The following is a 25,841-nucleotide window of genomic DNA, read 5'->3' as shown; positions in this document are numbered from 1 at the left end:
AGGAGTAACCCCTGTGCATTGCCGGGTGTGATCTCCCCCCACAAAAGGACTTAAGTCTTCAGGGAGGGGCATGGTAGTGGGAAAAGGCACTCTTTAAACAAACTGGTCAGGCAGAATATGGCTTCCTCATGAGTCCATGAGCCACACACTTAATTATATTGAGGAATCTCCTAATTAATATCAAATTTTGGGCCACAGTGATGCCCAGCTGCTATTCCTAAGGAGTGACCCGTGGCAGTGCCTGAGGGACTGTATGTGGTGCTGGAGATTGAAGCATGGTCAGATACATGTGAGGCAAGTAGATTAACCCCTGTACTAACTCTGTGGTCACTCATTCTGTATTTTTGTGGTAGAAGGGGGCTCACCTGGTGATGCTCAGGGGTTATTCCTGCTCTACATTCAGGAATTACTCCTGACAGTGTTGGGGATTGATTCCAGGCTGGCCATGTGCAAGGCAAGCACCCTACCCACTGCACTCTCTCTCCCCTCATCCTAGCTTTGATTGCCATAGTTGTCAGATCCACACATGTTGTCAGGAGACTAAACAGCCTTTTAAGGCAAATCTCTTCATGGAAAAAGAAAGAAAATGGTTATCTTCTCTTTTTATGCTTAAGAACTAAGAAGAATTTCTTAGTAGGTTAAATGTCAACCAAGGGGCTGGAGTGATAATACATTGGGTAGGATGTTCACCTTGGACTCTGCTGACCTGGGTTCGATTCCCAGCATCCCATACGGGCCCCTGAGTACCACCAGGGGTAATTCCTGAGTGCAAAGCCAGAAGTAACCCCTGTGCATCGTTGGGTGTGACCCAAAAAGCAAAAATAAAAAAGGCCAACCAACTTGGCAACAGAAGGCTTTATTCAGATTGGAAGATCAACGGACATGAGAAAAAGAGAAGAGCTATCATTTTCATATCAAGTGGGAATTTATAGTCAGATGAGAGGTGAGAAGCACTTCCTGAGACTGTGTCTAGTCTACTTTTCCTAAGACATATAGTCAGTTTCCTTAGTCCTCAAAGGCATAGACATAAGTGAAAGATTAATAATGAATCTTTGAGGGAACCAGGTCTGGAGCGATACCACAGTGGTAGGGCGTTTGCCTTGCATGTGGCCGACCCGTGTTCGATTCCTTCGCCCCTCTCAGAGAGCCCGGCAAGCTACCGAGAGTATCTCGCCCGCACGGCAGAGCCTGTCAAGCTCCCTGTGGCATATTGGATATGCCAAAAACAGTAATAATAAGTTTCACAATGAGAGACGTTACTGGTGCCTGCTCGAACAAATCAATGAGCAACGGGATGACAGTGACAGTGAGGGAACCAAAATGGAAAAAGATTCTATTTAGTTTAGCATTCCAGTAAGTGAGTGTTCAAAAAGGAAGCCTATTTTCTAGGTGTATTCTAAAAATAAATATATTTTCTTTGTTTGGTTTCTATTTGGGGGCCATACCTGGGGGTGCTCAGGGCTTCCACCTGGCTCTATGCTCAGGGAACACTTCTGGCAGGACAAGTGGAATCATAAGAGATGCCAGGAATTGAATCCAGGTTGGCTGGTGCAAGGCAAGCAACCAGCTCGCTCTACTATCACTCCAGCCCCCAAACTACACATTTTTTTCCCTGTTTGGGTCACACCCAGCAGAGCTTGGGGATTACTCCTGGCTCTGCAGATCAAACCCGGGTCAGGTGTGTGCAAAGCAAATGCTCTATCCACTATACTATCGCTCTGGCCCCCAAAGTATACTTTTATGTAAGAACCTAAAAGAGTCTTAAGGTCAAGTGTTCTCCCAAGGAAGGAATATGTCAGTTTGGCAAGGAGTGTTCTACTAGACTGAAACAAAAGTGGGAGAGATAAGGATAAATCACGCTAACCCACTCCTTGAAACAATGCTCATAACTGTCTTTGGGGGTGGGGTAAAGGAAAGACGGAGGGCAGTTTTTAATTATTTAGAAAGCTCTTCTTCCTTCGAAAACAAGGGTCAGTAAGTTTTTCTGTAAAGGATCAGAGAACAAAAAACGTTAGGTTTTGTGTGCTATGGCTCCCCTCACAACTACTCAACTCCGCCACTATCATATGAAAGCACACATAGACAACATATTAACCAAGTGTGGTTGGGGTCTGTCTAATAACATTTTATAAAAACAGGTGATGGTCCAGTAAATACACTAAAAACTACCAGGATAAATGACATTTCAGGGTTACAAAGGTAACATATAAAAACCAACTGTATGAAAATACATCCATATGAAAACATGAATGTTCACAAAGTATTATTCAGTATGGCCAAAAGTAGCAGTAGAGGGATGATTTATAAATCCCTAATGTTGGTAAATGGATAAACAAAAAGAATATTGCTAGTCACACACAAAAAACTGAAGAACTGATATTTACTATAGCATAGGTGAACTTTGAAAACATTGTGCTACAGGAAAGAGGTCAAACACTCTTTGGGACCGTTTATATGAAGTCTGGAATAGGCAAAACCGGAGAGACCAAAAGTGGATTAGTGGTTGTCTGAGACTGAGAATGAAAAATGGGAGAGCAGCTGCTAATTGGTAGAGTTTTACTTTGCTGTAGAGAAATGGCTGGAGTGATAAGACAGTGGGTAGGGGATTTGCTTTGCATGTGGCTGACCCAGGTTTGATCTCTGGCACATCATACGGTCCCCCAAGCCTGGCAGGAGTGATCTCTAAGTGTGGAGCCAGAAATAAGCCCTGTGCACTGCTGATGTGGCCCCCAAACTAAACAAAAACAACTAAGAAAATATCCTGGAACTAAGAAGTAGTTTTCGAATCATGACAAATGCTCAATGACACACCTTCTGGCAAATATGATGGCTTGTGAATTATATATTAATAAAATATCAACTGCATTTCTATATACAAAAACAATGAACAAATCCCAAAATGAAATAAAGAAACAAGGGTAGGGATGTAGCTCAGTGAAGGTTTGGACCCTGGCCTAACATCAAATTACACCAAAACAAGCAGTAGTTACTACAGCAACAAGATGATGAACTATAAAGAAAATAATTTAATAAAGAACACTTTAACTTAATACACAAAGAATTACATACACGATTGAATTAGAGAAGTCTTGATTAATTGTGGATCAAATGACTTAATATTATTAAGATTGTAACACTCCCTAAATGAATACAGCTTCAACACAACCCTACCTAAACGCCAGCCTGGGCTTTTTGTTTTATTTTTGGTTTTGGTAGCACAATGAGTCTAGGGCACATTCTTCTAGGATTCTAAATTGGATACCTGGGGACACTTGTTTACTGCATTCATCAAAACCTTTCTTTTTCTTTAAGTTTTACCTCTAAGCAATTTTGGAGACAAGACACAGTAAGTTTGGGTCAGGATGGATTTGAGAAGATGATGGGTCACCTTTGGGCACTCCACCCGTTCATGAAGTTATGCAGGGGCCAGCGTGATAGTATAGCAAGGAGGGTGCTTCTTTGCACACAGTGCTTTTTGGGTTCAATTCCTGACACTCCATATGGTCCCAGAGCCTGCCAGGAAGGATTCCTGAGCAGAACTGGGAGTAAACCACGAGTAAGCACTGAGCAACGCCAGGTGTGATCCCCCAAACAAAAAAGTTATGCAGTTTTTTTCTCCAAGGATCTGGCCGTGACACTCTAGTGTTCTTGATGTATGGCCACAGTGGGAAGCTGCTCAAGGGCAATCCAATGCCAGAGACACAGACTGGCCAATATCCCTACTTACATTTCATTGAGAAGTTTTTTCCTTTATTTTTTTGTTTTTGGGCCACACCCGGTGATGTTCAGCGCTTAGTCCTGACTCTGTGCTCAGGGATCATTCCTGGAAGGGCTTGGGGACCATATGGGATGCTGGACTGAATCCAGATTGGTCATGTGCAAGACAAGCACCCTACCTGCTGTGCTGAAAGTTGGAAATGTGTCACTCAAAGTTAAAAGGAAGCACAGAAGATGCTAGGGGACTGACTTCCAGTTGAATGTCAACACCCGCCCTCCCTTTCTTTTTCTTTAAGTTTTACCTCTAAGGCCATCATTCATTCACAGTAGTTTCCTAAAGGTGACAAGTATTTATGTGGCCTGTGATGTGGTACAAATAAACACCAGCCTCAGGTTTAGCCATCTCCTTGTCAAACACTACAGGTTGTCCACAAAAATCTAAGGGTATGATGGATGATCTCTATCAAAAATCAGTCTCATTGGGTTGATGTTTCTTCCCTTGTTCAAAATATCCTGTCAATGGGGGCTGGAGTGATAGCACAGCAGGCAGGGCGTTTGCCTTGCACGCGGCCGACCCGGGTTCGATCCCCGGCATCCCATATGGTCCCCCAAGCACCGCCAGGAGTAATTCCTGAGTGCAAAGCCAGGAGTTAGCCCTGAGCATCGCTGGGTGTGACCCAAAAAGCAATATATATATATATATATATATATATATATATATATATATATATATATATATATATATCCTGTCAATGAATTTCCAAATCTGAAAAGTGAGTACTACACACAGACTGTCAAAGTTCTTTTCAAAGGACCCAGTGGCGATCCTTGAGTAGAGTCAGGAGTAGCTCTTAAGCTCCGCACCCCCATCCACCACTAAAAAGAGAAAACAGAGTAAAGCAGCTGCTGTCATATTGGAAACGAAGAGTTTATTCTCAACAATGACAAAGCTCACCTTTCTCAGACTTAAGTTCTTTTGCCTTCATCAGGGCTTCATAGTAGCTGTCGGCACATTCAGGGAGGAGGTCATTTGGATTGACACTCGAAGACTTCAAAACAGACAAAATATCACTTTTGCTTCCTTTCTCCAAACACTCGTTAACATCAACAATTAATGTAATCTCTGGGTAATGAGAAACAGAGGGTTTCTGTTAGTGGTTATCATGTGTAAGCACACACGGACACAGTTCAACCTCTTAGGAAATATGTTATTATAGAATCTTTTTTACCTTTTGACAGAATGTAGCGCATGTGCCCAGTAGTAACCAACCCATAGCTCAGTTAAATGGTTAAGAAGGATAAGACAATAGCTTATTAAACACTCAGCATTTCCTAACACCCCCTGTGTGGTTAAAGCACCAGGTTTGCTTTCTGTACTTGTTATACATCCACAGGATGTTGGGGCACAAACACCCAGAGCGGATAGGCAACCCCTACCTAGGTTATTAATCTGTTTGGGAAAATAGTTTTCCAAAGACATTTACTTCTGAATAAGCAAATTAAGGAAAGCTATGGGAAACCTGATATTCTAGCACATAAAACAACTCTGGAATAGGTGTAGGCTTAAAAGCATTTAAACCCATTTCAAATTTCTGCTGCTTCTCCTGCTACATTAAACCACAATGAACTCCTCACTGCATCAGAGAGGTATCATGGTGAATTTTCTTTATTATGCACTTTAGCTCCACGTGAAAATGTTCTCACCCCAGAGCTCTGAAGAACACTGTTCAGGAGTTAAGGCACATGTCTTTCACGTGTCCGACCCTGCTCTGATCCCTGGCATTATGTGAGTCCCATGAGTATTTCTGGGATCAGCTACAGAGTCCCTGAGCACGGTGACGGTGGCCCTGGTAGGTCTTAGCTCGAACGACACCCTTGGGTCCTTACACAGAGCTGCAAAGAGTCAGCTGACAATCAATGGGATTGGCCCTCCACACACTTCTGGGGAGGCCATCGCCTACAAAAGGGATATTTTGGCCCAACCAAAAATGAAAATACCATTTTACAAAATACAAAACAAAATGTGTGATTGACTAGATTAAAATATTTTCTAAATTGAAAATAAAAAGACTGACTCCCAACAAGAAGGGGAGCTGGAGTGTCTGTCCCCCACCTTTTAACCATCTCCAGCTAACTAGCATCCTGCGGGTAGCAAAGTATTTCCATACATGCAGGGTGTTCTGGAGGCTTCAGGGTCTTGTAAGAAATCGTTTTGCTCTGATAGCCTGGAGAAGCACCCTCAGGACAAAGTAACTTCACCTCTAATTCCAACTGCTGCTCCACAGATGCATAGGCTGCGAGTCCTTGGGTTTATAGAAGGACAGAGGATGGGGGAAGTGTCCCCCTTTCTTCCCCCCCAGAAAAGTGAGGTAAGATGAGAAAAAGGTCTTTGTTGGAACTGGAGGAGTAGTACAGTGGGTAGGTACTTGCCTTGCATGTGGCCAACCAGGGCTCAATCCTGGCACCCCACATGGACCTGCCAGGAGTGATCCCTGAGCCCAAAACCAGGAGTAAGTCCTGAGCATTGCTGGATGTGGCGGAAAAACAAAAGAAAACAGATAGATGATTTTTGAGGAGTCTGTGGTCTGGTGAGCAGAAGAATAAAGAACTCTTTAGAAGCTTTGCCTGTGTGCTTCATTCAACTTAATGAAGTTCATTCAACAAAATGCAGGTTTCCCAAGGCTTATGCTTGCATATCCTAGTGCACTTTGTCACACATGTGCAAGGAACTGGGACTACACATTCATTTTCCAAACAATAGAACCAACCCTCCCCATTTCAACCCGACTCTAATTGCCTGAAAATTTAACTAGCCTCAACAGTTTCTGGTCTATAGGATGACTTCTCACCACATACACTAGCACACGTATATATACATCTCATTACATGACATGAGGGATGTATTAACTGGAATTTCGGTTATTTCACAATAGCACACCAATCAAAGACTGTGTTTTAGACCTTAATATGCATAATATTGTCCATTACATTTTTTTTTCGCCTGGCTGTCTTCCCCAGGGCCCCTCAGAGGGGATGGGCTCCAGCTTTGCTCCCCACCCCAAGCAGAGCTCCCGGCGGCCAAAGACCACCGGAACCTAGCTACAGCCATGCTGGAGGCCCCTTTCCACACGTTCTGACAGGTCTCATGCATGAAGGTACTGATATCTTTAGCCTACTGCTCCCTCTGGGAGAAACTGGCAATCTTCTGAGAGTTTCCTGCCCACATGGGACAGCCTTGCAAGCTTCCCATGGTGTATTCATATGCAAAATCCAGGAACAAGCTGGATCTCATTCCCCTGACCCTGAGGAGTCCCCAGCACAACATCATTTGGAGGGCTGAGTTGAGATAGACTTCTAAGATCTCAGGGAAAGGACAAAATGAGATGTTATTGAGCCCGCCCGAGAAATCGGTGATTAACGGGATTTCGTGATTTGTGACATTTTTTTTTAAGATTGGAAAGCAAATTTGAGGAAAAAAAAAAAAAGAGTGGAATCACTGTACCAATAGGTGCTTAGTGATGTAGGTGCTTAGTAGGTGCTTATTGTTCCCTGTGAGCTGGAGAATCCGTTGGGTTGTTTAAAGGACCCTGTGTACAGCGAGTGATACTCCCAAAGATCTACTGAGGCATCTAGTCTCACTGAATCCTGCACACAATGCCTCAGTTCCTGTGCTTTGTAACTTGATCTCGGTCCAGTCTTCTTGCAGCTTCAGTTCTTCAGTTCTCACAGCTGTCTGTGATCCTGCCTACCCACGAAACTGGCTCATGATCTGTGGCTCCTAATGTGTTCCGAGTTAGGAGGAAAAACTCCCAGACATCTTAGTGTCATGCCTGAGACTAAACAAGTGCAAAGAGTCTGTCTAGGAGGTCTCCAATGAGGAAACTGGATAAGTTTTAGGGCAATGGCTTTGAGACAGAGAGTTTGATTGGCTTCTTGCTAAATCTGTGGGTTGTGGTTAAATTCCAGGAAGTTGAGGCAATCACATAAATGATTTCCAGAAAGCCAGGTACATTTATGCTCAAGAATAAATTAAGAAACCTCTTCTAAAAGAGCCCCAAAAGCTTACTTTCTATCTTTAAGTCATATATCGGAGGTTTTTTTCTTAAGTCAGGTAACCCTTCCACTCCCTACCCCTCCAAAAGGTGTAAAAACTGGATCTGGGGGGCAGGATTGATAGCACAGCAGGTAGGGTGTTTGCTTTGCACGAGGCCAACCTGTGTTCAATTCCCAGCATCCCATATTGTGCCCTGAGCACCACCAGGAGTAATTCCTGAGTGCATGAGCCAGTAGTAACCTCTGTGCATTGCTGGGTGTGATGCAAAAAACAAACACAAACAAACAAAACACACACACAAAACCACAAACCTGGATCTGGGGACAAAAAAAAAAAATCCTTTTTCTGAATAAAGCACAGAGCTAAATAAGGTACATAATCAGGCAGACAATGTATCTGGAATATTGAAAATTCATGATAAAGAGCAATTAAGAAGAAAAAAATGTCTAAAAGGACTCCTTGAATGTAATCCTGAGGAAAGATTGAGAAATGTTGCTATAGGAGTTGAGCAGAGAACCTACTTGAAACAGCAAGAAACTGCAACGAAGATGAACATTAGCCAGGATGGAGGAACCCTGTGTCTCCCTGTTTATTTGAAATCTTGCCTATGGTTAAATGTAAGGGCCAACATGTTTTCTTTATCAAAGTATCTGGGAGTGGATTCAGTGCTTACAACAAATCTGTTCCAAGGTTTCAAAAAAAGGAAGATTGCTCTTAAAAGATTAAATTCCTGTTGATAAACTGGAACATTCTTTTCTTAGGGTCAGACTACTGATGGTGTTCTTTTCAGCACATCTATTTGCTGTTTTATATCATGGAACATGATCTATCAACTCTTATAAGGGAAGGGCAAATGTGGGGATAGGGTTTTAAGTGTTTGTGTGTGTGGCATACAAAATCACACATCTGAGCAAACTACTTTTGTGGTCTAGAGAACCATGCTTCTTGTTGTGGAAAATGGAATCAACATTTGTAGGCCAAGTGTAAGAAGAGCATGGAATAAAAGAAATAAAATAACTTCTAAACTGGCTTGATCTCTAAGAAAAAAATTGCAATTCCTTTAGGCTATATAAATGCCTGTATTACAATCTAATTTGTCATACATGATTTTTTCCAATTCTGGCGACTTTCAGACATATTTAAATTTAAATGTCTGTATTACAATCTAATTTGTCATATATGATTTTTTCCAATTCTGGCGACCTTCAGACATATTTAAATTTAAATCTGTACTCCCTGTCCCTCTCTCTTACTCTCTTGCCCTTGAGGAATAGAGGCGGCAGAATGCAGAGACTTCCAAGATCTTGAGGGCAGAAAAGTTCAGGTTGGAGAAAGACACATATTTTTCCAGGCTAAAGAAATACAAAACACATGTTCCTCTACGAAGCTTTTCAAAACTGAAAAGTGCATCACTAGAACAAGACTATGGAATTTCAACAACAGTCTAGAACCTGATACAATAAGATAGAGAGTGATTCTGCCATGAATGGGTATGTTAATGAGAAACTTTTAAGAGTCTTATCTAAACATGTAGGTTATTTGTACATAGCCAGAGTGTACATATAAATCCTGAAGCTACTTTAGACTGCTATGTAAATTTTCGTACAGTTTCTCCATAGAAATAGAGATCTAAAGTAATCTCATCATTGGAGCCAATGTAGGAACTTTGCCAGTTGCTGAGGATATCTATTCTGATTATGCACTTTGGCCCAGGGAAATAATGCCAGGGTAGGTTTGGTGACCCACGGGAGACCACATAGAGGGCTTCAGCCAAAACTCCACTGATCACATGCCTGTCATCAACCCTCTACTCTGTTGAACCCCTGGTGATTGTTTGGGGTTCTATGGAAATGGTGTCAGCTTGGAGCATTTTTCAGTTACCTCCTAATGGGTCTGACAGTTCTTTTCCCCTCTGCACAGTCACTATGGTGAAAGCTTCGGGGAGCTTGAACAAGTTTTTGGTAGCTTTGCAGAATCCTTTCCTGAAAAGAACTTGATCTCTCCTTTATCCCAGGGCTCTGGGCCTGGATACTGGCTCAAGCCTGGGACTGAATGGTGAGTGGCGTGTGCATTTGCATGTGCGTGTGCGTGCATGTGTGTGTGTGTGGTTTGCTTTTAAAGTTTAAGAGCCACACCTACTCACTTGACTTAAAACTCTTGGATACTGGCTCAAGCCTGGGACTGAATGGTGAGTGGCGTGTGTGTGTGTGTGTGTGTGTGTGTGTGTGTCTGTGTGTGTGTGTGTATGTATATGTGTGTATATGTATGTGTATGGTTTGCTTTTAAAGTTTAAGAGCCACATGTACTCACTTGACTTAAAACTCTCCCATCTGTTCAAATCAATTGAGAAGGCCAGAGTTATAGTACGACTGGCAGGGCACTTGCTCTGACCAGGGTTCCATCCCATATGGTCCCCCCAAGCCTCACTATGATCCCTGAGCACAGAGACAGGAATAAACCCTGAGTACCACTAAGAGTGGCCCCAACCCCCCCCCCAAAAAAAAAACCTCCAAAACCAACCAAACAAACAAACAAAAAACCTCAAACAAATCAATTGAAAATTTAGAAGGCTATTTCACCTCTACGAATACCAGAATCAATGAAATACTTACTACAGGACCAAAGACTAAATTATTCTGATGACTGCTTTGGCTCTTCTGTCCTTCGCAGTTAGTCATCACACTAACTGACACCTGTCATCCGACCCTGCCTGCCTGTCCTAGAGATGTTGTACTTGTTAACCTCTACACAATTGCATGAGCTAATTTCTTAAAATAAATGGTCCCTGCTCTGTTTCCACAGACATAGTGCATGTAATATTTATTTTTTGTGTTAATATAGAACTGTGAATATAGTCAGATATTTTATATATATATCTAAAAACATATTTATAAAAATTATGTAAAATATAGACATAAAAATTCCATGTAACATTTTTTACACACATAATTTATAACTTCTCTAAAGAAACTCTACTGAACAGCAGGTATGAGAATTAAGCAGCAGTAATGTGTCATTTTTTAAAGCTCAGGATTAACAAGCTCCTGAATAAATTATAAATTTCAGAGACTAGAAACCATATTTTGTTGTCTGGGTTTTGTTTGAACAATATTCTCAGGTTTTGTTGCAGAGAGGATGTAATCAGTGACAATAAAGTCACCATAGATTTTATTTATATATAAATATGCATTCAAGAATAAAAACTGGTTAAGATTCCACTAGCTAGTGGAATCTTAGAATCTTTTTAGAAATCAAAAGAAATTTTCTTAAAATGTTAATTAATGAGGGGAAGAATAGAGGCACACGGCCAGACACCAGTCAGGCACACTTAACAGTGAGAGGAGATGAGGGCTTACGTTGTTTTATGCTGTCCTTGTCCATGTTGGCCTCATCGACTGCACTCTGTATCTCATCCAGCCAGAGAATGTTCGAGTCCTGGGAATAGCATCAGAGAACAGAAGAACAGTGGATGAAGATGAAATAACAACTGTTTTCAGGAGGCATTTTATGACGACTTACAGAAACCCTTATTTAGCAACTTCCATGCACCACCACATACTGTGCAAGAGATGAATAAAACTGACACCCAGTGCAACCTCGTCTGGCTTCTCCCCGGCCACTCCTGAAGTCCAGTCTAGCTTATCACATTGGAACTGCTACATTGGTCTGTTTGCTTCGAGGGCTCCCAAGTCTGCCCTCTGCCCTCTGTCAAAGTAATAATCTTCTTTTTTTTTTTTTTTTTTTGGTTTTTGGGTCACACCCGACAATGCACAGGGGTTATTCCTGGCTCTTCACTCAGGAATTACCCCTGGCGGTGCTCAGGGGACCATATGGGATGCTGGGATTAGAACCCGGATCGGCCGCGTGCAAGGCAAATGCCCTACCCGCTGTGCTATTGCTCCAGCCCCAGTAATAATCTTCTTGAGAAAACCAGGAGGCTTCTCAATACGCTCACTTGCATGACCCCCCTCAAAGCTTATCCCCTGCAGCCAGGAGAGAGATCTTCATTCCCAGGAACTGTGGCAATCCACTGACCTGACCCTAGCGACTCCTCCAGCTTCATTTCACATTCCTTCAGTCCTTCTTCCAGATCTTCATCCCAGCTGCCTTCACTCCACCCCAGCTACCTGGCTGCCGGTTTCTTTTCATTATCCAGGCCTCAGAGCAAATGCTGCTTCCTCCAACAAAGACCTCTTGGGTGCGCTAGTCGAAAACTCTCCCCCACTCAGAGCTAGAGCAACTGTACAATGAATAAGGCGCTTGCCTTGCATGCAGCCTGTCCAGGTTCTATCCTTGACAACCCATATGGTCCATGGAGCACTGCCTGAGTGCAGGCCAGGAGTAACCCCTGAGCAATGCCAGATGTTGCTCAAAACACAAAAGCAAACAAAAATTCTCCCCCACTCAGTAACTATGGTGCTCTGGAGTGCTAGAAGATACTTCAAATTTGAGAGAAACACAATCCTGACATGAATCAGACAAAGAAATTAAACAAAAAATATAGTCATTGCCTTCAAAGATTAGAAGAAAATATTTATCAAAAATAATAAAATTGGGCTGGAGTGATAGTACAGTGGGTGTCAGGCCTTACATGTGGCTGACCCGGGTTTGATCTCTGGCATTCCATATGGTCTCCTGAGCACTGCCAGGAGTACTTCCTGAGTGCAAAGCCAGGAGTAACTCCTGAGCATCACCAAGTGTGACCCAAAAAGAAAAAAAAAACATTTGAATGAATTTGGGCTATATTAGCTGTCAGTATCTCATATAGAAATAGCCAAAGGACAAGCTTCTAGTAGAGGACAAAGTTGTAGGGGGAGAAAAGACTAAGTAGTCAGAAATAAGTTAAAGAAGGAAGAAGGAAGTGAAAGCAGGAATGAGAAGATAATGGCTTTCTTTTTTAAACTTCTCAAAGAAAGAATAATTTCAGGTGAAAAGTTCACTTACACTGATTCCTTCCCAGCTTATTTCTTAGCCTGAGATTTTCAATTTCCTGCTGCATTTTACAGTCAATGTCTGTTTGGTTTAATGTTGAACCTTCAGTTTCATTAATTATAGGAAAATCTGTTGTAATGCAGCTATTTTTTAAAACTGCATATTAAATCATATTCCCCCAGGATATAATTAGTCACAATTATACATGTTGCACAAGAATGTGAACGTACTTAACATGACTGAGTTATGCGCTTAAATAATGGTTAAGACGCAAGTTTTGTGTAGATTTTATGATAAGTAAAAAAGTTTTAAAAAGCTTGCCAACATCCCAGGGAAAAGGGAGGCCTCTTTCATGTGCTTTTCAATGGAGTAAGATGGCTTTAGTTGACTCAAGTTATCTGGCTATAGTTAACGGCTGTTCTGACAGAACTATGCCAAAACAGAACACTGTAAAAACCATGTTCTGGCCAAGCACTGATGACGGATTTAGACCAAAGTGACACTGATGGGGCATTTTCCAAGCAACTGAGCACCAGACAATGAAAAACTGGTTAAAGAGAGCTGACCTCCCTCCACTAATGTATAATTGTGGAATGAGTCCAAGAAGAGAGGAAAGAGCTAATAAGATAAAGGAAGCAATCATTTCTGACCTCCCCGCTATTCGGCAGGAATGATAATCTGGAATGGAGCATTTCAAAACAGAAGATAAGGGGCAGCTTCCCAACAAGCTGCTGCTCAAGTACGGCTTTTGATTCCGGCCTCGGAAGGGTTTATAGCATCTCAGTTCTTCAAGGCACTATAACTCCCTGAGTGTGAAAGGGGCCTTACCACAGAGTGGATGGTTCGGGGTGGGGAAGAGTTAAAGGCCTTTCTCTGGGGATAATACAGCACGCTCAGAGGCCAGCCTGAGTCACTGGAACACAAACGCCGTCACACCCCTTCCCTGAAGGAGTTCTGGGCAAGCTTCCTGCCTGCCCTCACACGGGAGTGAAGCGCACAGCTGGGTCTGCCCTTTGCTGCTAACCCATGGGAAGGAGCAGCAGCCCTGCTCCTGAGATCTGGACCCGTGAATGAGTGGGGAGCAGGTCAACATGCATGCACTCCTCTTTGCAGCCGTGGGGATACTGCTTCTGCCCTGCGCGTGTGCTCAAAGTGGTAAGGTCTTATCTGGCAGGGCTGGGGGAGGGTGCTGCTTTGGGTTATAAGAATCAGCCAAACCTCAGCTGCCCACCGAGTGCACCCCTGGTCCTTGTGACTCAAAGGGGGAGTCATGGCAATGAAATGCTATAGCTTCTCTTCAACCCCTCGAACACTACGTGTTGGCGACTGATACTTAAAATGTATGGCAGAGTCAGTGGCTGGAGCGCTACCGTAGTCAAGTTTCTAGAGACGAAGCCTTTTTAATTTTCTTTGGTTGAATAGAGCACTATGAAAAGACATTTATTTTTCAAGACCTATTAAATTTTGTGGGGATTTTGGATCCCACTGGCAGCGCCGAGAGCTGCTCCTGGCTCTGTGCTAGTCGCTGGTGTCCCTCTGGGACGGGCCACATACAAGGCAAGCGTCTTAAGCTCTATGCTCTCCAGAACCTTAAGACAGCTTTTAAAATCCAAGTTTATAATTCTCGGTAAGACCTACAATTCTTGGTTAAGACTCCCAAAAGATCGAGAGGTCTGTTTTAAAGACCCAGTGTTGCTAAAAATTAGTGTTTCCCAAAGGAAATATTTATTGACTGACTGTTATTTTGTATTTTTGTTTGTTTGGGAGTCATACCCATCAATAGATACTTAGAGGTTACTCCTGAATCTGCACTCAGGAATCACTCCTGGCGATGCTTGGGGGACTATTGAACCGGGGATCAAACCCGAGTCGGCCGCATGCAAGGCAAAAACCCTCCCCAATGTACTATCATCCAGGCTCCAGAAATATTCATATTTCTAATGGAGGTCATCCCCTATGGTGCTGGTTATGTGTGGCGTGTCATGCGTGTATGGTCTGTGTGGTGTATCTGTGTGTACGCATAGTGTGTTTGTATATACATGTACATGTGCAGTGCTGTGGTGCTGGGAAGTGGCCAGGGGAATAAAATAACCTTTAAAAAAAAATTTTAGTAGCACTAAGGAGTCCTCCATAGCCTTGTATGAGATATTTTCCAGTTTCAGATTTTGGCTCTCCCCAAAAATCTTAAATCCAAAAATCTTAAATTAAGCTCTTGCTCTGTCTCCAATTTTGCTGAGCACCGTTATGTTGGTCACCTTCTGCTTAGTTCCAGAGGGCCCCACTTGGGACAGGTCTCTGCACGGGTCTTACGAACAGAACTGGAGCATGGGGGTGCAAGGGGAGGGAGAAAAAGTATTGAAAATCCAGTCTTTATAAAGGAATCTGCATTGAACTAAATTGCTAGCTGGGATCACCAGGGTGATGGTTAGAGGAGCCAAGAGAAGCTGTGGAGAGTGGCAAGTGGGGGTTTGGGAAGAAAAGGAGGAGGGAGGGGCTTTCTGGGAGTGAACGAACAAAAATGTAGTGGAATGGCAAAAGAAAAGAGATTTGCAGTGGTGGTTCCTTCCAGACGTTGGTTTGTTGCAAGTGAGATGGGGAACATTCAGAGTTGAGGGGCGAACAGCCTGAACCCCTGGATGGAGACAGGGAAGAACTGTGAAGGAAGAGCTGTATCTAGCGGCTGAGGTCTATTTCTTTTGGATCAGACTCTTTTCAAAAGTCTGGTCCCCAGGTTGGAAAAACATTTGGGAAACAACATGCTAAATGTAAAAAAAAAAAAAAAAAAAAAAAAAAAAAGTCAAATTTAATGATGAGTGCTGAAAACCAGGTTCTACCAATTTGTAGACTTATTCCAGTACAACCCAAGCCAGATTTGTCATGGAAAATAGATCCAGGACTTTCATAAGTTCCAGTATAATGTGTGTTTAGGCATAACTTCTTGATTAATCACAGGATTTCATGAAAGTGGACCAACCCTCAGTTTCTAGATTCCAATTCCAAAAGGAAGTATCTCACACAGCATGCTCAGTGCCACACCTTCCTGCCAATCTTTTCGGATTCACTTTTCAGTGATGTCAGTAACAAGAACTTTTCCTACATGCAAAGGGAATCAAGGAAACACAGCAGTGCCTCTGAATTTCACTTGTATACCAAGCACAGGAGAATGTTATTCTAGATTTTTTTGCTTTGTTTTTCTTTTCCTTAAATGACCACAGAGCACTTCCTTGTCCCTTCTTGATCAGGCAGTCTGGCTCAATGTTACACGCTAGACTGAGTCTGTGTCATTTTGGGGTGATGAGGCTTCGATTTCACAAAGGGGCCAACTGCTAAACACCAAGGCAGGATGAGTAACTCGCTTTGATTGAGAACTGGTTACTAAACTCAACCTTACGTACACAACAAGCAAGAATGCAGAGATCATGTGAACCCACAGAATTAATATGGGGAGGGGGGCATTTTATTTTTATTTATTTTATTGAGCTACTACAATTTACAAAATTATTCATGACTGGGTTTCAGTCATAATGTCCACTACCCTCCACCAGTATTCCTGGTGGCATTTTAAACCACATCAGATATGGCTTATATCCAATCATAAATGTCCTCCAAGATAACATGGGAAATGGAAATCTACTTTTGACTCATATCTAGAGCTCAGTTCCTGAAAAAATTAATGAGAACAAGTGTTTTAAGGATCACCTTGTTTCAGGAATGCCCACTCATCATAGCAAGTAGGGTGCACTGCTATTTTCTTTTTTATTCCCACTGTTCTTAAATGATCATGCCCAAATTTATCTAGATTTTTCTTCTCTCCACTTAAAATCTGGAATATTCCCTAAAGTTCCCTAAAGTTCTGCCTTTGGATTCTTTCTTCTCCCCTCTCTCCCAGTATCATTCATCCACTCCTACTAAACTATGATTTCTGCGCTGAAAAAGAACATCTGGGTGAAATATATATCAACACCATTCTATAGGGGCTTTTGGAATTTTGAACTTGATGCCTAAAGTTTCTAACTTGTCATGGGATATTTTACATGTTGGCAACCCACCAGCTGTATATTTAGTAATAGTCAACCTAATCTTGGTGTGCCCCAGCTGCCCCTTTGCTCCTGACCCATTCTCCTCCAAGTCATCTGGACTACAACTTCCAGATGCTTCTCTCTGTTGCCACAACCAAGCAGGGGCAAGTTGGTGGAGTCTTCTCTAGATGGTCCACTAGTGCAACTCTTGTTCCTTTTTTCCTCTTCCCTCTGTCACTCTCCACCAGAACTCACTCTTGGAAGATGGAGGATTGTATCATCTTACCAGTCTGGTGTCTCCACTGCTTCCAAAGTCATATTCAATGTCAAAGCATGATTCTGTTAAGTTTCTTTTTGTTGTTGTAATCAGTCGCCACAAACATGGTGACTTAAAATAACACAGAGATGCTCTATTTGTGAGGGCACAAGTCCTGAAGTCCAGGGTTTGCAGGGAGGGCTTCCTTTATTCAGGAAGCTATGTTCTCTTTCGTTCTTCTGGTTTCTAGAAGTTGCTTGCATTTCTTGCTTCTTGGCTCCTTCTCTCATCTTCCAAGTCAGCAGCATGGCAACTCCAAACATTGCTCTGCCTCTGTCCCTCCACCCTTTCTCTCCTGAGGATTCTTACATTGACATACTCCCTCCCTGGCCAATCGATGATGCTCTCTCATCTCAGGATCCCTGTTCCCATCTGCAAAGTCCCCTTTGCACTGTGAGGTCATGTATTCACAGGTTCCAGGTTTTAGCATGTGGAATCCTTGGAAGGCAAATTATTCTATTTATTACCAGTGGTCATTCTTCTAATCAAAATTTTGCATTTGGAAGCCTGAAAGATAAGTCAATGGCTTAAGAAGACTGGCAAGGGCAAAGTCACAAATTCAAGCCCAGGTGTTGCCTACATATGTGAAAGTGATCCTGGCAGTTCTGCCCAGAGAAAAGGTCTGGAAGATGGGCTAGTGGTTTAGAAGACCCAGAACAAGCATGACGCTTAATACCAGTTGCTGCACACATTAGGTTCTTGGAGAGAAAAAAGACAAATTCCCAGACTTTACTGTGTGCCACATATCACCTCTAAATGAGCACACGATCTCTTAGGACAGTTTAGAGGTGTCTTAGACATTACACCATAACCTATTTTTCAATTTTTCTCGAATGCACCACATCTGCATAAGACAATGCCCTTTTTTGTATATTTTCTATTTGTCTAAGAGTAGAAAACAGAATGGAGATTGTTTAAAATAAAAGCTTTATGCTACTGGTATAATATGCAATAAAATTAAATTGGATACACATCTTACACTTTATTTAATATAAAGTCAATTAAAGACCTCAAGATAGTACAGTGATTAAGACATGTCATGCATGCAAGGTTTGATTCCTGGCACCACATATATTCCTTGAGCATTTCCAGGAGTGATCCCTGAGCTAAGAGCCAAGAGTAAGCCCTGTGCACTGCCTGCCATTGCTTCCAAAACAAACAAGGAAGAAAATAAAGGCAGAACTTTCCAGGATATGGATCTTTCCTAGATAGGTGTTTTCAATTATTTGATTTCTCTGACAAAGATAACAAAAATAAACAAATGGGACTTATACTACTGACATGTTAATCTGCAGTAAACATTGTTGAACCAACTTATCTGATATTCTCATATTCCAGAGCACCCCTTGCCTATTCATCACCTATGAGCATCTTTCTCATCTGTCATATTACATCTCTTTGTTCACCGTGTTCATCTTTGCTCACTTTCATCTTTTTCTTGGCATCCCAATCACACAACCAAGTTGGTTAACATTTTTCTTAATGCTTATACAGTTTATATTCAATATGACAATTGGCCTGTAATGATTGGATGTGCAAAAACTCCTTCCATGGAAGGAGATGACATTTGGGTTTTGCTCCTACCTGGGCCAATAGGGTGTTGGGAAAGATGATGGAGACTACATGGATGCCTGGAAACATAAGAATTTTCTAATATAAAAATGACCAAGTTCGGGGCCGGAGCGATAGCACAGCGGGTAGGGCGTTTGCCTTGCACGCGGCCGACCCGAGTTCAATCCCCGGCATCCCATATGGTCCCCCAAGCACCGCCAGGAGTAATTCCTGAGTGCAAAGCCAGGAGTAACCCCTGAGCATCGCTGGGTGTGACCCAAAAAGAAAAAAATAAATAAATAAATAAAAATGACCAAGTTCCACAAATACAGTGATTATGCCTCATGGCACTCTGGTTTAGTGACTCCTTACTCACAGATATGGTTCAAGAACGAATCATTTATCAACACTTCTCTTCAATTTGTAGGCATGGAAAATGAAGGTGAGAGCCTGGCCAAGCCAACCTTACTGATCAAATCCTTCCGTGGACTTCCCGCAAATTCCATTGAGGAGATCCCTATTTTTGACATAGAAGGGATGGAACCCACAACTTCTGTAAAATTCCAGTGCCCTGAAGAAAGTGCCTCAAATCTCCATGTGAATAATGCTACCCTGGGGTACCTGAGGAGCTCCTTAAGTACCAGGCTGATACCTGCCATCTACATCCTGGCATTTGCTGTGGGTGTGCCAGCCAATGCCGTGACCTTGTGGATGCTCTTCTTCAGGAACAGATCCATCCGCATGACCATTTTCTACACCAACTTGGCCACGGCAGACTTTCTCTTCTGCGTCACGCTGCCCTTCAGGATTGCATACCATCTCAATGGGAACAACTGGGTTTTTGGAGAGACCATGTGCCGGGTCACCACAGTTATCTTCTACGGCAACATGTACTGCTCCATTCTGCTCCTCGCCTGCATGAGCATCAACCGCTACCTCGCCATTGTCCATCCTTTCACTTACCGGGTACTGCCAAAGCGTACTTATGCCTTGCTTGCATGTGGACTAGTGTGGGCAACAGTTTTCTTGTACATGCTGCCATTTTTCATCTTGAAGCAGCAGTATTATCTGGACCAGCTGGGTATCACCACTTGCCATGATGTCCACAACCCGTGTGAATCCTCATCACCCTTCCAACTCTACTACTTCATCTCTTTGGCATTCTTTGGCTTCTTAATCCCATTTGTGGTCATTATCTACTGCTACACTGCCATTATCAGGAAGCTTAATACCTATGATCAGAGATGGCTGCGGTATGTGAAGGCGAGTCTTCTTATTCTTGTGATCTTTACCATTTGCTTCACTCCAAGCAACATCATACTCATTATTCACCATGCTAATTACTACTACAATACGACTGACCGCCTGTACTTCATCTATCTTATAGCCTTATGCCTGGGTAGCCTAAATAGTTGCCTAGATCCATTCTTTTATTTTGTCATGTCAAAAGCTACAGATCACCCCACTTCTTACCTTACAATGGTGAAATCATCATAGGGAACATGGAAAGCTCTAGTGAGAAAGTACATTTGGGGGTTCACATACACAGTATGGGAATTTTCATTCTCTAGCTCTATTTTTGAGTTCCTATGAAATACACTTTTAACATGCTGATGTTGATGTGTAACATCGGCAGCTTACACTTAAATGTGGTTTAATTAACATACACTGCAGTGCCAACATTATGGTAAAAATTCCCAAACCATGGGCTGGGGAGATAGTATAGGGATTAAGGCTTTTGCCTTCCATTTATGCAGCAAGACCCCAGTTCAATCTCTTTTCAGCACAGAGCTGGGTATAGTTCCCAGAACACCACCGGGTGTGGCACCAGAGTGTCCACTCAAAAACAAACAAAAGTATTTTAAGTAAAAAGGTGCCACCCGTCTCTTTATGCCAAGGTATTTTTTCTTGTAGGCCTGGCTGGTACTGAAAGCTCTTTAATTCTCCATCTTCCATCTGTGAGATTTCTACTCCAGATAAGTTGGAAGAAGAATGGGACCAGGGACAAGGGGGCATCACGAGAAGCTACAATCTCAGTTGTTCGTATCTGGTATATTGCACTCTTCTGCCTCTCAACTCTACTGCTGGTGCATCGTCCCTGCCTCTCACTGCAGTCCAGCATCATGCTCCACCTGCTAATGCTCACAGCTTTCTTTTTTTATCTGGTCAACCTCCTGCTCACAGGCTCCCGCCAGATCAAGCTTCAGGAGTCAGTGCGAGTGTAGCACTCACAACCTCCAGCTCGGAGACGCTCTGCTTCCCACCGTGTCTGGAAACAATGACCAAGAGCTGGCCTGGCATTAGGGGCACTTTTTAACCCAATATTCCGATAAACCTGACTGTAATGGAGGCAATACCCACACTTCTTGCTTCCGTGATCTTGATTTCTCTTCTCTTAGGCCCTGCCCGACTGCACAGCTATTTCTAATGATTGTCCACATTCTTTCCATTTTTCAGACTCTTTAAGAACCCAGTTTCTCTGATTCCCAAGCAAAAAATTCTTTCTTTTCTCATCTGGTTTATTAAAGAGCTGATATATATGTATATATGTGTGTACATATATAAATGAACATATATATATACATATATATATATATTTTTAATGCTATAGCTGGTGGCATCCAGGAAAGGGCCACGCAGAGGCCAAGAACAAAGCCAGGCCCTTATGCAGGTTAGGTTTATGTTCTACTACCCGAGTCACATTCCTGGCTCACTTGCTTGTATTTTATTACAATACTATATATACAGCTCACATACAGACACGCAGTGATACCATGAACACTTATTAGCAGGGAAGAGACTCATTCTTTTCCTTGAATGCATCAGAGCAATCTCCAGGCCTACATTCTCCCAGAGTCGGTCTGTAAGGGCCAGCTCCAAGCTTGCACATTATGTGAATGTAAGAATAAAATCCCAAAGTATTGGGACACCATGAAAGCCCATTAAATTCATGTTGAAATGAATTTCTGTACTGCATGAGATAACATAATTTTTTTGCTGGGAAAGTGGGGGGGGGAGGAGCTAAACTAAGAATATATTCATAATGTCATTATATTTTTAAAATAATGCCTCTACTATTTTATAGATGCTTTTTAATTGTGAAATAATATTTACTACAAATATCCGGTATACTCTCGTAAGTAAAGATCGCCCTTAATTTAGGGAGCAGATGAGTGGGTTAAGGGCTTGAAGGATTGCTAAGCTAAATTTGCAGATATGTAGGAATATGCATTGCCTCTATACTTTGTAGACCATCCAAACAATAAAATAAAAGACAATTTAAATGGATATTTTTGAATTTTTCAGAGTTTCTTATTTCATTGATGGGTTAAAAATAATGGGGAGAAAAAGGGCTGGAGAAATAACACAGCACTTGCCTTGTATGCAGCTGACCTGAGTTTGATCCCTGGCATCCGATATGATCCTCTGAGCCTACCAGGAGTGATCCTTTAGCACAGAGACAGAAGGGAGTCCTGAGCACTGCAGGGTGTGGCCCCCCAAACAAATAAGAATCTTCAAGAACACAGAACACTGAATCTAATCTTTGATGAGACTGAGCACCCATTCTATGGAGATGTTAGCTGCTGTGGCCTTTACCAGTCATATTTTTGGACACAAGCTTTACTTTATACTGATGAGCCCAGTGAGGTCATTCTCCCTATTACTTCCCATGACTAGATGTTGGGAAGGCAAGACAGGGAACTAATCAAAAGACAACTGGAAATTCCAGGGATTTAACTCAACTAAGGTTACAAAAATAAACACAGAAACCCCACCAAATAAACAACAGAATCAGATTCTTTTCCCAGGGAAAGAAAACAAGCTGAAAAAAAAAGAACATTTCAAAATGAACAAACACAAAAGCAAAACACATTCTAAAATAGTCTAACCACTGAATACACATTACTTGGACTTGTGTATTGAATCTGTTAGCTAGTGGCAGCCCCATATGTTTAATAGGCTGAAAGGGGTTTGATGTTTCAGCTGGAACATAGACTGCCAAGTTCTTATTTGACATCCTAATGACTCTAAGTTGGTGCAAGCACCCTTAAGAAGCCAACATATAGCAGGCAGAGCTCAGGCCGTCTGACTGGAATACTGCAGGCACCTCCTCCACCTGTCTGTGAAAAGTCTTGTGTTCTGGGACAAGTTCCCATCTGGCTGTGAGATGTGGGCAGAGAACACTGTCTTTTTTGGTTTGTGAGTGGAGGATCCAATTTCATGTATCTTTTGTTTTGGGGGCTGCCAGAGGTAGTCATAGTAACTTTTGGTTTGTTTTTGATTGGGGGAAATGCCTAGCAGTGCTCAGGGCTTCCTCATGGCTCTGCACTCAAGTATCACCCCTGTAGGAGTTTGGGGCACCATATGGGAAGACCCGGATCAAATTCAGGTCTGCTGCATGCAAAGTAAGCACCCTACCCACTGTACTATTGCTCCAGCTCCCATAACTCCTTAACCAATTTCTTTGAGTGCCAAGTCTCCATATTAAGTGCTGTACCTGATCACACACAGGGATTTGCAACCAGTGTGATCAGATAAAATGATTCACTATACACATTATCATTGAATCCACACTCTCGATGATAGGCTCTATCACCCTCAATTTGGCCAGGGCAAACCACAGCCCAGAGAATTCCAGTTGAGTAAAACTAGAAGCCCTCGCAGATTTGGGGCAAGACCAAGGTGAGAATGGAGCTCTTCTGTCTCCCAAGCAAATGTTATCTTCCAGGACTGCTACGTGTGCTGTGTGCCACAGACACAGCTACATCGGTGAGGAAAGCAGGAGGATGCTGAGTCCCCCTCCCCGAGTGCACACCACGGCCCCTGTGATGGAGGGACGCAAGTCTGACTGTCAGTCTCGCCCACTCACTACGCTGGTGCTCAGTGGGAACCTCCAGCTCATTCCCATGAGTGACGTTCCTCAGCCTGTCAGCTACTGTCAGACTCCGACGGGGAAACTGTGAAATGTTTTCTGAAGCCTGGAGAGTAACCCAACACTGCCACCAGCTACAAAGCCCACAGCACACATGGACCCGTACAGATGAGGATTCCCTGACTTCACATGAGGTTGGCCAGTTGTCAGGAGTCATCTTTTAAGATAGGATTTATATTTACCTTTTTCTCACTTTATTGAAGTTATATTTTATAAACAGGTAATATGTGGTATGCATGGAATGACAGCTAAAATATCTTTTTTCCCCTTTCTTAGCTCCTCAATTCTCTTTCCCAGAAGCAACACACTTCTACTTGGAGACTAGGGTTTGCCAAAATTTTTCTCATGACTTGCATTGAAATTAGTTGTTTGGTGACGAAGGAAGGGCTGCTCCAGAGAGAATGGGCGGGCGGGGGCGGGGAGGCGGAATTGACTCTTCTTCATTGTATATTTGATTTTTGAAAGTTTAGAAGTATCAAGCATGTAAGTAAATAAACACAGTAAAGGAGAAAAAGTTCAAATAGTGCCTTTCTTCCCCCCCCCCCAAAAAAAAACAATAAAAAGGAAGTCTCATGGAAAAAGTGCTCTCCACCACTTATCATCAGAAAAATGCAAATCCAAAAAATAATAAGGTATTACTTCACACCAGTGAGACTGGTACACATCACAAAGAACAAAAACAATGAGGTGTGGGGGATGTGGGGAAAGGAGCGCTTATTCACTGCAGGTGGGAATGTAGATTGGTTAAATCTCTTCGTTTTTCAAAGCAAAGAAAATAAGAACTGAGCTTCTATATGACCCAGCAATTCCACTTCTGGGTATCTACCTCAAAGGCCCAAAAGCTACTCAGAAAAGATATATGTGGGCCAGAGCCATAGCACAGCAGGTAGGGCATTTGCCTTGCATGTGGTCAACCTGGGTTTGATCCCCAACATCTTATTTACTTCCCTGAGCACCTCCAGGAGTAATTCCTGAGCACAAAGGCAGGAATAACTCCTGAGCACTGTCTGGTGTGGCTCCAAAAGGTAAGTGGCCAGAGTGGATGAGGGAGACATCTGCGCTCCTGTGTTCATTGCAGTGCTATTTCCAAAAGCCAAGATCCGGAAACAAACCAACTGTCCAATAATGCATGAGAGGATTAAGGACAATGGGATACTACTCACTTACAAGAAAAGGTGAGATCATGCAAATTACTGTGACATGGATAGATCTGGAGAATACCATGCTGAATGAAGTTAGTCAGAAGGACAGGGACAGAGGAAAGTATCTCTTTCAGGTGTGAGATATAAAGAAACAATGCAAGGGATTAAAAATTGCCTAAAGGGGCTGGAGCAATAGCACAGTGGGTAGGGCGTTTGCCTTGCATGCAGCCGACCCGGGTTTGATTCCCAGCATCCCATATGGTCCCCTGAGCACCGCCAGGGGTGATTCCTGAGTGCAGAGTCAGGAGTAACCCCTGTGCATCGCCAGGTATGACCCAAAAAGAAAAAAAAAATTGCCTAAAGGCTGTAGAACATAAGAACTGGTCTACAGAACTGAGTTTACTAAGTGCAGGGAGTGGAAGGTGATGTTACCTGGAACTTAGTCCCTTTTCACTGCCATGTTCCCAGATATTAGCCCAATCTGGGGCCAATGAACATCTCTGGTCAAAGAAAGCAATTATTGAGCACCTGATATTTGCAGGCATATTCTATCATCCTCATAACAGTTCATTCCAGTCCTATGGGAAGCATCGTGATCCTCATCTTGCAGGTAGTAAAACTGAATTTAAATTGCCCAAAGCTATCCAGAAAAGTAATTCATTTGGGGGCCAGAGAGATAGCACAATGGATAGGGAGCTTGTCTTATGTGCAGCTGACTGCAGTTTGATCCCCAGCACAACGTAAGGTCTCTTGATCCCCACCAGGAGCAAGCCCTGAGCATCACTGATGTAGTCCAAAATGTTTTTTTTTTTTTTTAAATTCACTCTTGGACTGTGTCCACATCTGGCTGCTTCAAGAATACACATCAGAAAGATAGGAAATATTCTGTAGCAAAATACCAAAACTAATCTAAAATGTCAATAAGGAGGGAACTGGTGAAATACGTTGCAATAGATGCACACAGTGAAATATTATGTGGTTATAAAATAAATGAGAAGACTTTTTTTGTTAGTTTTTTGGTCCACACCCGGCAATACTTAGGGGTTACTCCAGGTTTCACACTCAGGAATCACTCATTGCAGGGCTTGGGGAGCCACATGGGATGCTGGGAATCAAACCTGGGTCAGTTGCATGCAAGGCAAGTGTCCTGCCCGCTGTACTATCTCTTCAGCCCCCA

The 25,841-nt window shown here is 42.7% G+C and overlaps 2 protein-coding genes across 2 annotated transcripts in view; one reads left to right on the top strand and one right to left on the bottom strand.

Moving 5' to 3' along the window:
• Positions 1-25,841, bottom strand: part of IQGAP2 (IQ motif containing GTPase activating protein 2) — a 300,593-nt gene that overhangs the window by 65,997 nt on the left and 208,755 nt on the right. The window contains exons 14-15 of the mRNA XM_055136270.1: positions 11,128-11,206; positions 4,673-4,840 (exon numbers count right to left, since the gene is read on the bottom strand). Of these exons, the coding sequence (XP_054992245.1) occupies positions 4,673-4,840; positions 11,128-11,206 (247 nt within the window). The remainder of the gene's footprint in view (positions 1-4,672; positions 4,841-11,127; positions 11,207-25,841) is intronic.
• F2RL2 (coagulation factor II thrombin receptor like 2) lies at positions 13,692-21,877 on the top strand. The gene is made up of 2 exons (XM_012933760.2): positions 13,692-13,858; positions 19,017-21,877. Exons 1-2 carry the CDS (start codon positions 13,774-13,776, stop codon positions 20,084-20,086), a joined length of 1,155 nt encoding a protein of 384 aa, XP_012789214.2. The 5' UTR covers positions 13,692-13,773; the 3' UTR covers positions 20,087-21,877.

The sequence above is a fragment of the Sorex araneus genome, chromosome 1, assembly GCF_027595985.1.
Source record: "Sorex araneus isolate mSorAra2 chromosome 1, mSorAra2.pri, whole genome shotgun sequence".
Lineage (NCBI taxonomy): Eukaryota > Metazoa > Chordata > Mammalia > Eulipotyphla > Soricidae > Sorex > Sorex araneus.
This window is presented reverse-complemented; position numbering and strand designations above follow the sequence as displayed.

Excerpts from the sequence above, each read along its gene's own strand:
- F2RL2 (XM_012933760.2), top strand. The coding sequence starts at position 13,774 with ATGAGTGGGGAGCAGGTCAACATGCATGCACTCCTCTTTGCAGCCGTG. Across the intron at positions 13,859-19,016 it reads CTGCGCGTGTGCTCAAAGTG|GCATGGAAAATGAAGGTGAG; the intron begins GTAAGGTCTTAT and ends TTCAATTTGTAG.